This window comes from Salvelinus sp. IW2-2015, linkage group LG4q.1:29 (assembly GCF_002910315.2).
Source record: "Salvelinus sp. IW2-2015 linkage group LG4q.1:29, ASM291031v2, whole genome shotgun sequence".
NCBI classification, from domain to species: Eukaryota; Metazoa; Chordata; class Actinopteri; order Salmoniformes; family Salmonidae; genus Salvelinus; species Salvelinus sp. IW2-2015.
Genome location: NC_036842.1, coordinates 59,714,516 through 59,730,915, shown reverse-complemented (window position 1 = coordinate 59,730,915; position 16,400 = coordinate 59,714,516). Strand labels below are relative to the sequence as shown.

Below are 16,400 nucleotides of genomic sequence, written 5' to 3'. Positions count from 1 at the left end.
ACAAAAATGCAGATAGAACCTTATAGTCCCAAGCTCTCCATTTATCTTCCTCTTTCAGCTCTACGGAGAAAGTGCCTGTTGCTAGCCTAGCGTCCCTTTCCCGTCCGTCAGCAGATCCCCTGCCCACTTTATTTGGAGCGTTCCACTTTAGACTGCCATATCAGCGACCGTGGGTAAACAGAGACACAGTCACACACCGTGACAGGCACACACATACACAGTCCCAGACCCAGTGTGTTCCTACCTGCAGAGTAGACAGGAGAACCTCTAGTCCGCTGGAGCTGCCGGGGGCTGCCATGCTGGCCCGTACTCGCTCTGAAGGTACACAGGGGAAACAGAAAGGAAGATCAGGCTAGAATCAAGCCCACCTCACACACACACACAGACCCAGCCAAGGAGACTAGCAGCAGCAGCAGCAGCGATACACAGTCTCCTTGTGGCTTAACTTAACAAGGAAGCCTAGTGGAGCTGTGAGAGAGGGGTGTTCAGCTGCAGGCTGAAACTCTATCTCCACGGATAAATCCCTGCGCTCCATTTGTTGCTGGACGTTGAGATGAGTTTCCTATAAAAAGGGCCTGACAAGACTCAGGGATTAAACAGAGCCCTGCATTCCACAGGAGGCCGCCCTAGTTTAGGAAAACACACAGGAGCTAGAGAGAGGAGTGTGTGTGTCGTTATTATGTTTGGGTGGAGGGGGGTGTGTGTGGTGGCTGGAGGGGGGAGCTTGGCCGGACAAATGGGAAACAAAACATAACACAACTGTCTATCATCCATGTTAGTAGTTAGTGTTTCATCAGATGCATTTAAAAACTTTCAGGGTGTTGGTTAATAACTATAGAGTACCACAGAGTCATAATACCCATAAAACCTGGCAGTCTAACAGGGAAATGGTTCCAATCGTTTTTCCACCATTAACATTTCCCATAAGGGATTTTAGAAAAACTTCAAATAAAGGCTGTGTTTCGTGTAGGCATGATGTTTTGATAACCATGCAAATCTCTCTCGTACAAGGTGACTTTTATCAACATATTCGGCTGTATTGACGCCGCAAAAAACGAAATGCTAATTAGCTGTTAATGTGGCTATCAGAAAGAACTACAAATGCCATGATGATCTGGACAAGACTGCTGAATCGAGGCAAAGGTAAGAATCTCTGGATTAACTATCTAATGTTAGCTACATGTAGTAATGTATAAATTAGCTACATTTCATTAAATGGACCATTCTGTGAACTGACCTGTGCAAGTTTTAAATTGACCCAATTCCTGTTAGCAAAGTTGTCAGATAGAGATGACGTGCATGAGCTTGCAGGGATTGTAGTTTTTCATGATGTCTACTTTGATGCAAATTAGTATTTTTGAATCTGAGAGTCAATGAGCTGAATATATTGATAAAAGTCACTTTGTCCGAGAGAGATTTATTTCCCTGTTTGACCGCTAGGTTTTATGGGTATTATGACAACTCCACTGTGGGGCTCTATTGAAGCGAACAAGAATGACACAATGAGAACATGAAAGACATTACACCTACCCTTTCACTTTGAACCTATGGTAAAAGCTTCAGTTTTGTTTTCCATTTTGCAACACTAATGAACAATAGGTCACACACATCCAGTGGTAACAACTATTTAATAAACAGCACACAACCAACACATTGAGGTGTCATAGGAGATACAAACACCACACGGTATTTAACTGCTTTTAATGCCTAGTCTATTCACACGTACAGGGGCTAAATGTCTCACATGAATAGTGTCATTTAAAATCTTCCACAGGCAAAGTGTGATTGGCGTAGGATTATTTGTGTTTGGGAAATATTATGTAGTGTGAATGGCGTCATGGGGATAGAGTGGTCGAGCTAACCACAGCAAACAACAAGGACACATTACAGTAGCAGATAGTTTATTAAACAAATAATTCGCTTAAATTGGAGATAGTTGTTAGGTAAGGGAAATCAACAATGAAGGAAAATGATTCCTCAATATTGTTTTCCATTGCTGTGTTAGATTAATTTTACCTGATTCAAATTTGATCTGCTGATGTCAACCTATTTATGATTATCCACATAATGCAAGGTCTCTGCATACCTAACTCTTTAACAGAAATGTGCGTGACGGATACAGTACAGTATGTATATTTTCCCATGATCATTTATGTCAATGTTAAAGGGACACATACAGTGACATACAGAAATAGACTGAGAACTTTCTGCTTTAAGAAATGTTGCAAGCAACACATTCAGTGCTAAATGCTGTTCCACAAGTGGGCCAGCAGGGCCAGCTGGGCCCTCAGTGAAGATACTGTTACAAAAGCCCAAGCTGGACACGTTCTCATGAGATAGATCATACAAAGGTGAAGTGTCCTTGCTTTTGAAAACTGATACTCTTCTTCTGTAGGTTTCCCTTACGTTTACAGTGGTTGGGATTGACACGTCTTTGGCTCATGCCCTTGTGAAGAGGGCGGTGTCTGGGTAGAACGAGGGGAGGGGAGCGACAATGGAGCCAATAAGGCAAACTCAAGCGCAGTTGGTGGGCTGACAGAGAAATCATCGCCTCAAATTGTACACACCGCCTTCTTCTAAAAAAAACTCCCTTTAAAGGCCCACAGGAAGAGAATTCTTTCCCTATGACATTGGCCATCCTCCCCAAGCCCTGGATCATCTTTATAGAGCTCATTAAAATGTCATATAACGATGGTGTTTCATCAAATCATATGACAACACTGTAATGGGTCCTATTCCTCCTCAAAACCCCATCAGTGTATGGCTATGGAGAACAGAGGAGTATGTATGAGCTGAGCTATTTTTACCATGTGGATTAGAGAAAGGATGGACAGGAGAGGCTGTAAATTATGAGCGATGACAGCAGGGTATGTCAAGAGGAACTTTCTGGCACTAACGGATGAATGGAACATGGTGTTCGCTCTGAAGGAATATATGCAATACTGAGGATAATACTGATCTGCTGTTAGTTTAGGGAAACCCACTCACCAGTCCTAGGACACAAACACAACCAGAACAGAACAGAACCGTAAACAAGGCCGGTTCTAGGGGGTTCAGGGTTGGGCATTGCCCACCCAAAATGTCATGTTGCAGTAACCAAGCTTGAAACAGACAAAAAATGTCTTACTGCCCACAAGGATTTATCATCTTAGAGCCGGCCCTGACTGTAAATTATGAAATGTGACACAACGAGCGGCACGTAAACTTTCAAACGTACTGTGATGTCACCATCTCCACTCTCTCTCCACCTTTCAGTGCCCCGGTTTTCACATCATATTGAGTGTTGAGAGAGGTCTTAGAGCATAGTATTTAGCCTTTATTGAGTATAAGGCCTTTGATTCTTTGAGCATCTAACAACCCATAGGTTGATTCTTCACGAAACCAGGACCATGATTTAATCCATAGACCATAAAAAGGACCATGATTTAATCCATAGAATGGTCCTGTGGAGGAAGGATTGCTGACATATACTTGACATGTGTATCTAAAATCATAATTGGGAAATAATTCATTGAAGTTAGAATATTTCTGACATTTTGGCATTACCCAGGCTTCCTTCAAGACTTCATAATGTTTCATATGTACTGTAGGTGCTACAAAGTAAGTATTGGTGTCATATGAAGCTTGCTCTGTAACATGAGTAGTATTTTGATTTCACTAACAATTTTCTTACATTCATTTATGAATATGGACACATCTAAATAGGAATCACACAAAAAACCAACTGTTAAATCAACTGCTTTTATCTCAGTTGTTTAACTGGCTTTAGAATAGTTTTTCTATGACCACTGTAACATTAAAAGTCAACCTCTACGTCCAGACTTGAGGTTTTTTCAGAGCTACTGTAACAACCACTACAGTACACAGCACAGTCATGATCTCCTAGAAGACATCGTCCAGACAGACCGACGTCTAGGGAAACAAGGTGGTGTGTGCTCTGATAGCGGTGGCCGAGATCCAACTCAAGGCTAGAGGATGTGTATGACGCTGGCTGATAAAACGGGGAGGCTTAGCTTACCCATCCTCACCAAAGATGAGTGACGAATGGCTAAGATGTTCTATAACGCCATATGGATTTCAGCTGTTCATAAGTGGGTACATTTCCTTAGAGGTTGCTTGTTATTGAGCTAAAATTAGACTCGAACCAATAATGTCAGTCATTATGGTCAATGTTTAATAGTCTTTGATGGACCACTTTGAATTTTGGTGGGCTACTTTTTTGTATTGGCATTAGATATCAATAGAATAAATCAGAGTCTAAAAACCTGTTGTTAGCATGTCAAGCCTTATGATAATGTCCTGAAGAGAGTCTCTTCTTGGGTTTACAGTTTTTTCTATAATATATACAGAACTTTAGCTGCTTAACTTAGGAAACGAATACGAATTTATGTAAATTATGTAAATTATCAAACTGTGGACAGGTAGTATTTATAGTATTTCAGGAGGCGTATAAACTTTCATATCCATTTTCCATTTAAAAGACATGTCATGTCTTGGGAACACTTTGCATAGTTTCACAGTGGGGGGCTTGGAATGCTCGTATGGCTTGCCCATATGGTCCCTAATGTACACGGAACAAAAATATAAATGCAACATGCAACAATATCAAAGATGTTACTGAATAACAGTTCATATAACGATATCAGTCAATTGAAATCAATTAATTAGGCCCTAATCTAATGGTTTCACATGTCTGGGAAAACAGATATGCATCTGTTGGTCACAGATACCTTAAAAAAAGTAGAGGCATAGATCAGAAAACCAGTCAAGTCTCTTTCACAGAGTTCACATAGAGTTGATCAGGTTGTTGATTGTGGCCTCTTTGAATGGTGTCCCACTCCTCTTCAATGGCTGTGCGAAGTTGTTGGATATTGGTTGGATATTGGAACTGTAACACGCTGTTGTACGTGTCGATCCAGAGCATCCCAAACATGCTCAATGGGTGACATGTCTGGGACATTTTCAGCTTCCAGGAATTGTGTACAGATCCTTGCGATATGAGACCATGCATTATCATGCTGAAACATTAGGCGATGGCGGTGGGTGAATGGCACGACAATGGGCATCAGAATCTCGTCACGGTATCGATAAAATGCAATTGTGTTCGTTGTCCATAGCTTATGCCTGCCCATACCATAACCCATACCATGGCCTTTTATTGTCCCCAGCACAAGGTGCACCTGTGTAATGATCATGCTGTTTAATCAGCTTATTGATATGCCACAGCTGTCAGGTGGATGGATTAACTTGGCAAAGGAGAAATGCTCACGAACAGGGATGTAAACAAATTTGTGCACAACATTTGAGAGAAATAAGCTTTTTGTGCGTGTGGAACATTTCTGGGATTGTTTACTTCAGCTCATGAAACATGGGACCAACACTTTACATGTTGAGTTTATATTTTTGTTCAGTATATAAATTGCATATGGTGCACGCAGCCCAATCTAAACACTAGAGGGGGGTATACCTTTCCTTGCTTAATCAAATCATGGGGGTAATAAACTGGTAATGCTATAGAAGTGTTGTGTACAGATTATACCAACTTTGTTACAAAAAAGTGTGTACCATTATCCAACATGGCCAACTTGGGATGTATTTGTTTTGTAAGTGTGTTCATGTGTGTACACCAAAATAAACATTGTGTACTTTAAGGGACCACCTGTCAGAGAGCTCTGTTCAAAGTGGGTGCTAATAGCAATATCTGTGGAATAATGTTTGCAGGACTACAGCGATTATATTGTTAACAACACAGATTTTACAAGACATCACAATTTGGACACTTAAATAAGTATGAGTATTTCTGTCATCGTAAGAGAGTTTCAATTTAACATTTGATGAAGTCATAGTCAATCTGACTGGCTCATTACCCAGCTGATAAAAGTTATACAGATTATAAAACTATCTGTAAAAGGCATTTTGCTCTGATAAAACAGACAGGGCAAATGACTGTGTTAATACGATTAAGTTTAGTGAAAATACTGTTGACTGAGCCTAGTGAGGATGAGTGATTCCATGGTTGGGAATTGACTTCCCTGCAGAGTAGTGGACTATACAGAGACATGCCTGATCTTGCTGGGGTCGGCTGGGTTGGGTATACAGCTCCCCCACCACCTCCTGCATTAACCCCCTTTTACACTCGTCCCAAAGACAACGGATACCCCACAACACCCCCCTTCTTCTTTTGAACCATTCAACTATCCAACCAAAGATAGCGCCCTAAATCCAACATGCTGTTGACCTGCTGCTGAGGGGACAGAGATCATTATTCACACACCTAAAATACTCTCTCCGCTATGCTAAGCCACGTCCATGTGTTGACGGTCTTCAGAGACCAATCCCAACTGCCTGTTGGACCTGTAGCAGGGTGCTCAGCAGACAAACTCGGACAGAGGGGAATCCTTCGGCAGAACAGAATGGGTTGAATGATGTCAGTTTGGGATTACCACTGTGAATTTAACGGGGATGCAAAGGGCACTGTGAAGTTCATGGGCTAAAGAGTTTGGCAGTAAGGCAGGTGGGTGACAGTGAGGATTAAGGTGGCAAAGGGAACCAGCGGAGAGCCAAGGCTCCACAGACCACAAGGGGTTTGGCTGAAGGACAGGACACATGGCTTGATTTCAACCCCCACACCCTCACCCCCCCCCCCCCCCCCCCCCCCCCCCCCCCAAAGAAACACCCTGTGTTTAGACTTTCCCTCTCCTCTGTTGTTGTCTAGTCAAAGTGCTATGATCCCACAGGCAATACAGGCAATACAGTCTGGATACAACTCTACTGTACATAAAACACTTCCTATACTGTAAATAGAATCCATTCATCTTAATATAGCATATTCAATAACCAAATAACATTTTTTGAAAAATGATCTAGCTGTAAGCTTTTTTTAAACATAAACGGTTAACACAACAGCAAATCATGCAATAGAGTTCATATACCTTTCTGCTGTATAGTGAAAGGTGCAGGGACGTAACCTTGCTAGCCATTGACTTGCAAATGCAGCAATAAATCAGAAATAACTTAATGAAAGCAAACAGATGGAAAATAAATGAGCCACTGCCTAACGCCAAATGAGCCAGAGAAAGACCGGCTCCAGAATGTGTCGATCTGAGGGAGAGTGGAAGAGAGCAAGAGAAAGAGCGGGTGTTTTGCGTGTGTGTGTGTGTGTGTGTGTGTGTGTGTGTGTGTGTGTGTGTGTGTGTGTGTGTGTGTGTGTGGGTGTGTTGTGTGTGTGTGTGTGTGTGTGTGTGTGTGTGTGTGTGTGCAGGTGATTTAAGTGTATAGCCTATATGTGCTTGATGTATAGGCCTCCTGTACGTGTTGGTGGCGTCAGAATGGAGACGCCAGTTGGGTTGAGAAGTCAACCATGTTTCACCCTGACCCTCCTCCTGACGACACAGGCCAGGCTGGCAGGGAGATGAAACTGGCCCGAGATGGAACCAGAGAGGAGAGCAGCCAGCTGCTAGGACCAGATATAACCTTATTACACCGCAGCCTTCAGAGTACGGACCAGGTACACTTTTTCTCACGTCAAGGGGACCAAGGAGGCCAAATCTACAATGGACTTGTATGAGCCTACAATGAACGTGAGGGGGGCTGTAACGAGAAGGCTGCACAGTGTAGCCTATGGGGTAACATACTGTATAATTAAAATGAGGAAGCAGATTGAAATGAAGCTATTCTTTGCCAAATTACATCTGATATTCGAAGGGAGACAATTACATTAAAAATAGACATGAGATAACAGGGGGATTCAACGAAAAGATAATCTGCTGTGATAGTGGTATTGGACGTACACTAAATAAGTGGTGTGCTCTTATCCATGAAGTGTGTTCTTACGCCTTCTAAATCTAAGGGCATAATTTAGCCATCAAGTCTTCAGACGTTTGAAAAAAGAAAAGATATTCAGCGTATCTAACAGAATAGTAGTTTATGAAAGAGAGGAAAAAGTGTACCTTTGCCCCAGTGCTCTATCGGTTACTGACACAGGTGCAAGGATTTGTTGTGTTAAGATTAAACATTATAGTCTGACAATTATTATTCGTTTTCTTTGCTACAGTGGGCAGCCAATTTGTGGTCATGCACCAAATGGATGACCCTAACATTTCAACAAAACATGAGAACTTTATATGTAGACATCAAGATGTGCTCCGATTACAGTTTGGCCTGTGAAATGTGTGAATGAAATTCGTCTTTATCCCCCTTACACTAAAGGACATTGAATACAGTCATCAAGTACTGTATATGCATGCAATACAATATAATGGTTACATGAGTTGCATAGAAGTTTTGGGGGCCCTAAGCAAGATTTGGTTGGGGGCCCCCCCACCTTGTGGGCAAAACGTTTTAGTGGACCTGCAATTGACAGCAGAGAGAAAAATGTACAGCTTTTAAGTAAATGTCCTGCAAATCTACACATTTTTCCATGGGGCGTAGAGAAAATGTTGCTGTTTTAAAGCACATTTTCTGCGATTCAAAAAACAAAAATTGGAGGGTGGGGGGGTGAGAGAAAAGCGAGCACATTTCTTGCAGTTCTACACATTTTGCCATTTTGGATGGATGTAAGATTTTTCAGTTTTAAGGCTAATTCCCTGCAGTTCTACACATTTTGCAATGACTTATGCCATCTTCATATGATATCAATTAATGGGGGCCCCTGGAGGTCAGGGCCACTTGGCATGTGCCTTGAGTGCCCAGTAAGTAATTTAGCCATGAGGTAAGTTAGTCTAGCCAGCTTTCTAAAACTTGTAACAATTACAAGGTTTAAATAGCTGGCTAGCTAACTTAGCTATCAATTGAGTGACTGAATGGCAGTGATTGACAAAACATGAGGAAAACTGCCGTTCAAATCTGGCCTAGTGGCCGTGGGGCCCTAAGCAACCGCTTACGTTGGTTATGTATAGAAACGGCCCTGATGAGCTGTAAAATTCAAACATGTAATAGACTGTAGAGCCAAGTTGTCCCTATAAAGCTTTATTCATGCCTCACAATAAAATAATGTTGTCCAGCTAAAGTATGAAGCCTAATATTTAACATCATTTTGAGCCATGTAATAGTCGTAGCCCAGTTAGCGTTTTAGGATGCTAGCGTTCAGATAGTCCCTCTGCCCTCATTGCCTTCCGGTGTGTAGGTTGTCTCGTCATCTGAAAAGTTACGGTCTGAAAGGTTACACCATCTCCTGGGCTACTCCCTTTTTGCTGTGAAACACATCTTGGTGGCCATTACATCCAAATGTCCCATTTCAACCATCATCGGTATACACTCTACAATAACAGCTAAGACTTAAATCACACTAATGTTTCTTAACGATGGACATAACACACTAAGGGCTCTATTTTCGGGTGGCGGTAAGGAGGCGCAAGTGTCAAACGCCGATAGTTTGCAATTTTGTTTGCAATTCCTTAAAGACCTGCACCAATATGCCAATTTCAATGTGCACAAATATATATTTAAGACCGTCCAAAAGCTGGTCTTAGCTGTATCGCAGTTGGTTATGGTATTAGTAGAAGTAGCCTTGTGTACATTGCCAATGTATTATTAAAATATTACAAGCAGCAAACCACTCATTCCCCTTTTTATTTCTATTGAACATTATTTTTGTACAGCTTCTGTGAAACATTTGGACTCATTATGTGCAATACACATTGCATAAAAGGTGTCAGTAACTGTAGGAAGCCTGCTAAGGAACATTTAATTGTTTTAAAGATTGCTTATTGTTTTTCATTTATCACTTTTTCAAAAAGGAATCTTCCACTTACCTCTGTTGGACCTAACTGTCAAATCACAGGAATTCCGATGGCTGCCCATGGTGCTGAATCCACTTGTAGGCTATATTTGCCTGTTTGTTTGTTCACCTTTTACGTGGCAACGTCACTAGTGGCCATGTCAACGGCGATGGTAGGCTATAGCTATATATATTTGGGAGCAGTAATGGTGAGTGGACATTCCCCTTTCTCATTATATTGGATATTTTTCCAGCTCCTGTGGAAAGTTTGGATGTGCGTAAAACCCTCCATAGTCTACGTTGTCTTAGGCCTAATATGATATGCCCACAGGGAGCAATTATGGTGCCTGTAACTGTATTTAGACATATCCTATTTAAAACAAGTTTATTTTATTAGAATCTTTTTAGGCCTTATCAATAGTGAATTTAATCTTGCTTATTGACAATGTTTGGCTTGTCCATGGCTCAGACATAACACATTTTACAGTAGGCCTAGGCCTATATCAGTGCAAATGCTATGTTAACAATATATTGAAGCCATGTAATTAGAGTTCAAAAACAAGTTCAACATATTTAACAAATATGGGATAGGCTTACATTTTGGTATTTTGGTACTGTAGGCTATTTAACAAACTAGGCTATAACAGAGTAACATTTGAATTGGAGTTGATGATAATGTGATACATAAAAGACCATAAATACACAACTTGAAGCAACCACATATTTAGCCATGGTGCACATTCTGATTGGCCAGTGAGGGGTCAACACACTTTCAAATTGTTTTTTCATCAAAACCCAGCACTTTCGTGCTATCACCAGCTACTGCGCCCATAATTCTGGTTGTGAAAATAGTAGACCCACAAACCTATAGCACTACCGCCAGTGCATAGAATTTGATTTGTTAAAATAAACCCCTAAAAAGACAGGTGTCAAATCATAAAGGATGTCCACTCCTAAATCGAACCTACAACCTGTGGCTGAGATCTTGTAAGAATTTGCGCGGGGGGTTGTGGCTGTAAACGTCAAATGACTGCTTACTGCTTCAGAAATTGCTGAACGATGTCCTGTATGTTTAGTATTGGATGACTATAAAATAGGGGTTAAACATCCAGTTCCTCAGGTCAAAATGTCAACTGATGACAAGGTGACCAGATGGTCATTTCTTGTTTTGGCTCCAGCAGCTATATTTAGGTGGGAGATTGAAACCTAGTATGTCATAAAACAAAGCTGAGGACGAATGCCGTGGCATTATGGGAGCCTTCATTAAGTTTCACTGGCTCTCTGACAGGTCCAATATCAGAGAATATCAACACTCCAAGATAACCTTACTAATATTTCAGAAGCAAGAAAGTAATTTGCCCCTTTAAAGCATTGTTTTCTTAGGTGACTAGTCCGTTGTTGAAAATAACTCAAGGAGGATGAAGACGGTAAATTTGACGTTGAACTTCAGAGGAAAATTAGAAACCACCTCCAGCCTGTGGAGACAAATCTTTCCTCACAGAAGCACGAGCCAGGGCTATTAGTCCTATTAGTCCACAGTTGCAAAGAAGCGCTATCACATTGATAATCTGCAGAGCCACAACAGAGCGACATCTTTGTCCAGTTAAGGTGCATGAATTAGAGGTAACCTAAATCGTAGCTAATTAGCACATCACAGGGTAAACCAGGACTCAAATGGCTCGTTCGCAGTGGGATAGGATGATGAGACTGAAGGCATCTTTCATCAAACAGATTCCTCTCAGAACGACACAGAGGGATAACTATGGCTCTGTGAATAAGTTGCTATTAATAAGAAACAATTTCACCCTGGAGTTGAATTACCCCAGCACTGGTGGTCAGCGTTGGTGACACATACTGCCTTTTGGCTTTTACACTAAAGCTACCTAAATCCCTCTGTGGCACAAGAACAACAGTCATGTATTCAAATGACTCACTACTCAGTCAGAGCTAAAATTACCACTCTACCAGTGCTATGCTCTAATCATGAAAAGATACGTACCTAGAAGGTATCAAACCAATTTTTCCCCTTCTCATATGTTTTTTGTAGTAGCAGCTTCAAGCAAAACACCAAAATTAATGTGAATTTAAAACTGAATTGCTGAGATAATTAAAATCTCAAAACATGTCTGCTGTCAAGGCTAGATGCAATTGATGTATTTCTAATATGAAATGAAGATCTGTTGTTGAAGATTCAGTGTTAAGTTCAAGGTGTTTTACTGACAGACACACACACACGCACAACTTGCTACCATTTTATATAGCTCTCATCCCTACAGCCTAGCGAATTAAGCAAGGTGACTGCCTGTCACAACAGAACTAAATTCCCTCCCTAATCCACACACATACATGGTCTAGGAGTTATGACCTTCACCTGTGGGACATGTAGTTCTTGGCATCTCTCTCTCTCTCTCTCTCTCCCCCACCCTCTCTCTCTCTTTCTCACTTTCTCTGCTGAGTCGCCTCTCTCTCTGCTGATATCTTTCTCTCTCTTGATCCCCACACAATATGTTCAACTGCTCCTAAACACTGTTTTAATATACTTGACTCATACCGTTTAACCTAGTATAACCTATTTGTGACTTTACAACATACAATATGGAAACAGATATAACCATCGAATATAACATTATCTGATAATGAAAGGGATAGCGCCATAGAAATGACTGGGTGGAAAGGAGAAGTAAGGGCATTTGTATAGCAATGCTTGACATTGTCAGCTTGCTACTCAGGTGCATCTAAAAACGGAGTTCCCGGTGAAATGAGTTCACAGAAGCCTCCTTAATGCATGGGCCTGTAAAGACACCGGACAAGATGACATACATTTCTATACAAATCCAGTACACCGAAGCGAGCAAAACGGAGATTCTGTATACAGTCCCAAGTGTATCTCCTAATAGCAACACACCATGATACTGCTGTTGTGCTATCGTATTGGGTTCCACCAAGTTAATCAAGTAGAAGGTGTTACAATAAATATTTCCAAGTAGGCCTAATAGCCGACACCATACCGTATATATACTGCAATGTATGTATCGGTTCCTATAGGTAACAGAAAGGATGTTGAAGCACAACTTTGCTGCATTGGACATATCTTGGTATTAGCTTGGAGGATCCTGTATCATCCTGCCTGCCTGCACCACCATTATTCAGATGAAGCATTTGTAATGTGGCAGAAAGAAGGAGGCATTTTTGTATTTTAACTTCAACACACAATAGTAATTAGGTAATCAACTCTAATTGACGAGATTTTCATTGAAACTACTAGGCTAGATATCAGTAAGGTAAATATATTTTTGCAAGACCAGTGGTGGTTTTTCATTGTGGAGACAGAAGGGGGAGAGGCAATGGGATGCCGAGTAATAAAACTGAACTCATGCATGAATTAGAATCACAGCCTCTAAAAAAGTAGCACGCAAGTGAAATTCTAATCTATGCTGGGATCCATGTTTGCACTGATACTAAAAATAATCATGTCTCTGACATAGAAAAATAAGGTAACACTGTACAGTGTTAACAAAAAGGATATGCATGCAATATTATTGCATAAACCGAGAGCTTTGCATGTGTAAGTCAAGCCCTGACTCTCACCACTTCTCAATGAATGATTCGAGACCTGCGCCAAGTGAGGGATTTCAAAAGCACATTCAAGACATATCAAGGATGCATACTGTATCAAGGATGCATATCCTGCTTACCACTGCAGGAGTAGTTACCCAGCTCTTTCAGGGTTCCGTTCCAGGTAAAGTTACTGCGTTTGCTGTAGTGGTGCATGGTTTGCGCTGTGTCTAACCCAGAAGGGGAATAAAAGATACATGTACAAGGGGGGCTCGGTCAGCTCTCCTTCCTCTCACTAGTGTCTGTCCCCTGAGTGTGTTTCTCAGGGGCAGCCCACCCGTTGAGCTCTGACTGGAGGAATGTGCCTGGCTGTGTTTTAAAACGCCCTTGTCCGTTAACTCTCCCATTGGACCTCTTGTGCGTCAAACAGTGACATGGATAAGTGAACTCTAGAGTGTAAATCACCCCAGCACTCCCTTGTCATCAAGATCAGCTTGTGGGTCCCAGGTTGTAGCACACTGCTACGGAGCCTCAGTGTGTGTGTGTGTGTGTGTGTGTGTGTGTGTGTGTGTGTGTGGTGTGTGGTGTGTGTGTGTGTGTGTGTGTGTGTTGTGTGTGTGTGTGTGTGTGTGTGTGTGTGTGTGTGTGTGTGTGTGTGTGTTTGGTGAGATTTCTATTATTTCTCGTATGCAATATGAGTAGACAGGCAACAAATGTTTCCTTTGAACTCGAGCTGTTTAGAATAGATGTTGTAAATATTTGTACAATTTCCATCAATCATCATGTAAGCGTATTCTATCCAATGCATATGCAGTTTGTTGATTAGGTCTATCTATACCAGTGAATTGTGGCAGCTTGCAAAGGATATAACCATGACAACAATCAAAACAAACACGACACTAATGTACCAATCTATTTGTCCTGAACTTTCCATAACCAGCAGGGTGATCGAAGAAGACCATGGGCCTGTTCCATTCAGAATACATCTACACTCTTTGAAAAAAGGATTCCAAAAGGGTTATTTGGCTGTCCCCATAGGAGAACCCTTTTGAATCTTTTTGGTTCCAGGTAGAAGTCTTTTGGGTTCCATGTAGAACCCTCTGTGGAAAGGGTTCTACATTTTGGTCCCATATGCCCTGGGTTCCGGGTTCTACCCGGAACGCAAAACTATTCAATACTGTAGTTCTTCAAAGGGTTCTCCTATGGGGAGAGTCGAAGAACCCTTTTAGGTTGTAGATAGCATCATTTTTTTCTAAGAGTGTAGGATGGAATCAGCCCTCAGTGTGAATGAAGTGAATTTTTAAAGCAGTGCTGCCTCAGTGACTAAACAGACACAGACATAGATCATAACTCACTGCCATACCACAAACCTTCATTACGGTCAGACTAGGTGCCAGGAACCACTGACAACAATGCTGGGAATGTAACGCAGAGCAAAAACAATAGTCATTCAGTAAATGTAATGAGAATACCTTGACCGAGAGGTCTAAAGCAGGACAACATTGCAGCTCTAGCTACTTTAACTATGGGCAAAGTGTTACAAACAACTGCATGTCCTGAAGTCAGAGAGCTGAGCAGTATATCTTTACCGAGAGACCTCGGACCACAGATTTACGACTGGCCGGCTGTCTCTCAACCTGTTAATTAACACTTTACATCCTTAGAATGACTGGGACTGACTGACATGGATGCCATGAAAGGAACCAAATCTCTCTCGCTATTTACATCATTCTCTCTCTCTCGATTTCAATCACATTAAATTTATTAGCCCAAAATTCTTTGATCTGTATAATTGGAGCAGGTTTTCCTCCTAGACTGAATGTTATTAAGTAGTACCATACAGCAGGTCAGGCTGATGACCCATGATGTTACAGACCTCCGCTGTAGCAAACAAGGTTGAGTTGTCCTTTCAGATGACATACTGTATGCTAGGACGTAAGGCTGTCCTTAGCCCTGAAGGTTAATAAGGCTCCTGGCCCTAGTCAGGTGCCAGTAGGGAACCTGTAAACAGTTTAATCCCTGCTGCAGAGAGGCAGAGCAGAGCGATGGATGGATGCCCATGTGTAATCATGTCCTCCAGGATATCCCTTTTACACCCAATGCTACTAGCCTTCCAGACAGATTAAACTTCTAGCTAGCCATGGATGTTTGGTTACACTGTGTACCTCCTGCATTTGGCCTCATGGTGGAATGACATTCATATTTTTTCATCATTTCATAATTAATAAACATTATTTTATTTTTTTCTGAAAATCTGGCGTTTCTATTTCAAACGGTTTTGTTATATTTCAGTCTTCTGGGATGTATATAAATTGTAGTATTGGGATGCAAACTCAGAATATTATACATTCAACTACATTCAACTATATCTGACATGGTACAGGTGTCTTCTTTTTTTTTAAGGCCACAACCATGTGTGTGAGGTGTAGACTTTTGTTTCAAAGTAGATTTGTTTAAGACTACCAAGAAACACTCTGTGTGACCCTGATGTAGCCCACTTCAGTATAAGGTTAAATAGCCAAATACACTCATATTCTACAGTACTAAGCTGGCGAGATCAGGCCGGCTTGAGAGGCTAAATCCTCATACCAAGCACCAGCACTCTTCATATATAAAGTGTGAGTGTGCAAGGCCGTGGGAAGGCTATACACAACTCTCATGTTGCACTACGAATTATCCAGCTTTAACTTTCATAAATCAGTAGCAGCATAACTACAGAAATAACAATCATCAACCTCCTATAGGGGAAATGCTTTATGGTTAAAAATACAACAGAGACCAGTTCCATCTGTTATACAAACAGTAAGCAGGAACAGCAGCGAATGAATGGTAAATCGATGCAAGGACATTCAAACACCATTTGAAATCTTTGACAAGCGTTGTATCAAAGTAATACTTGTATTGCTGTGTCCTCATGGACAAACCACATCCTGACAGACAAACATACTGTAACTTTGTATTTAAAGGCCTTCACAAGCTAATTGCAATGGCTGAATGTGGGGAGACATAAATGGCTGGGCTTATTTCTCTGTCTAGAACTAAACTAGAGGCAATGGTGGGAAAAGTACTCAATTGTCATACTTGTGTAAAAGTAAAGATACCTTAATAGAAAATGACTAAAGTAAAA

The 16,400-nt window shown here is 41.3% G+C and overlaps 1 protein-coding gene across 1 annotated transcript in view; it reads right to left on the bottom strand.

Moving 5' to 3' along the window:
• The window catches only part of LOC111962261 (cytosolic carboxypeptidase 4), a 141,188-nt gene extending 127,609 nt beyond the window's left edge, over positions 1-13,579 (bottom strand). Inside the window, exons 1-2 of the mRNA XM_070442990.1 lie at positions 13,414-13,579; positions 245-315 (exon numbers count right to left, since the gene is read on the bottom strand). Coding sequence (XP_070299091.1) covers positions 245-315; positions 13,414-13,489 — 147 coding nt within the window. The 5' untranslated portion in view covers positions 13,490-13,579. The remainder of the gene's footprint in view (positions 1-244; positions 316-13,413) is intronic.
• Between the last annotated feature and the right edge of the window lie 2,821 nt (positions 13,580-16,400).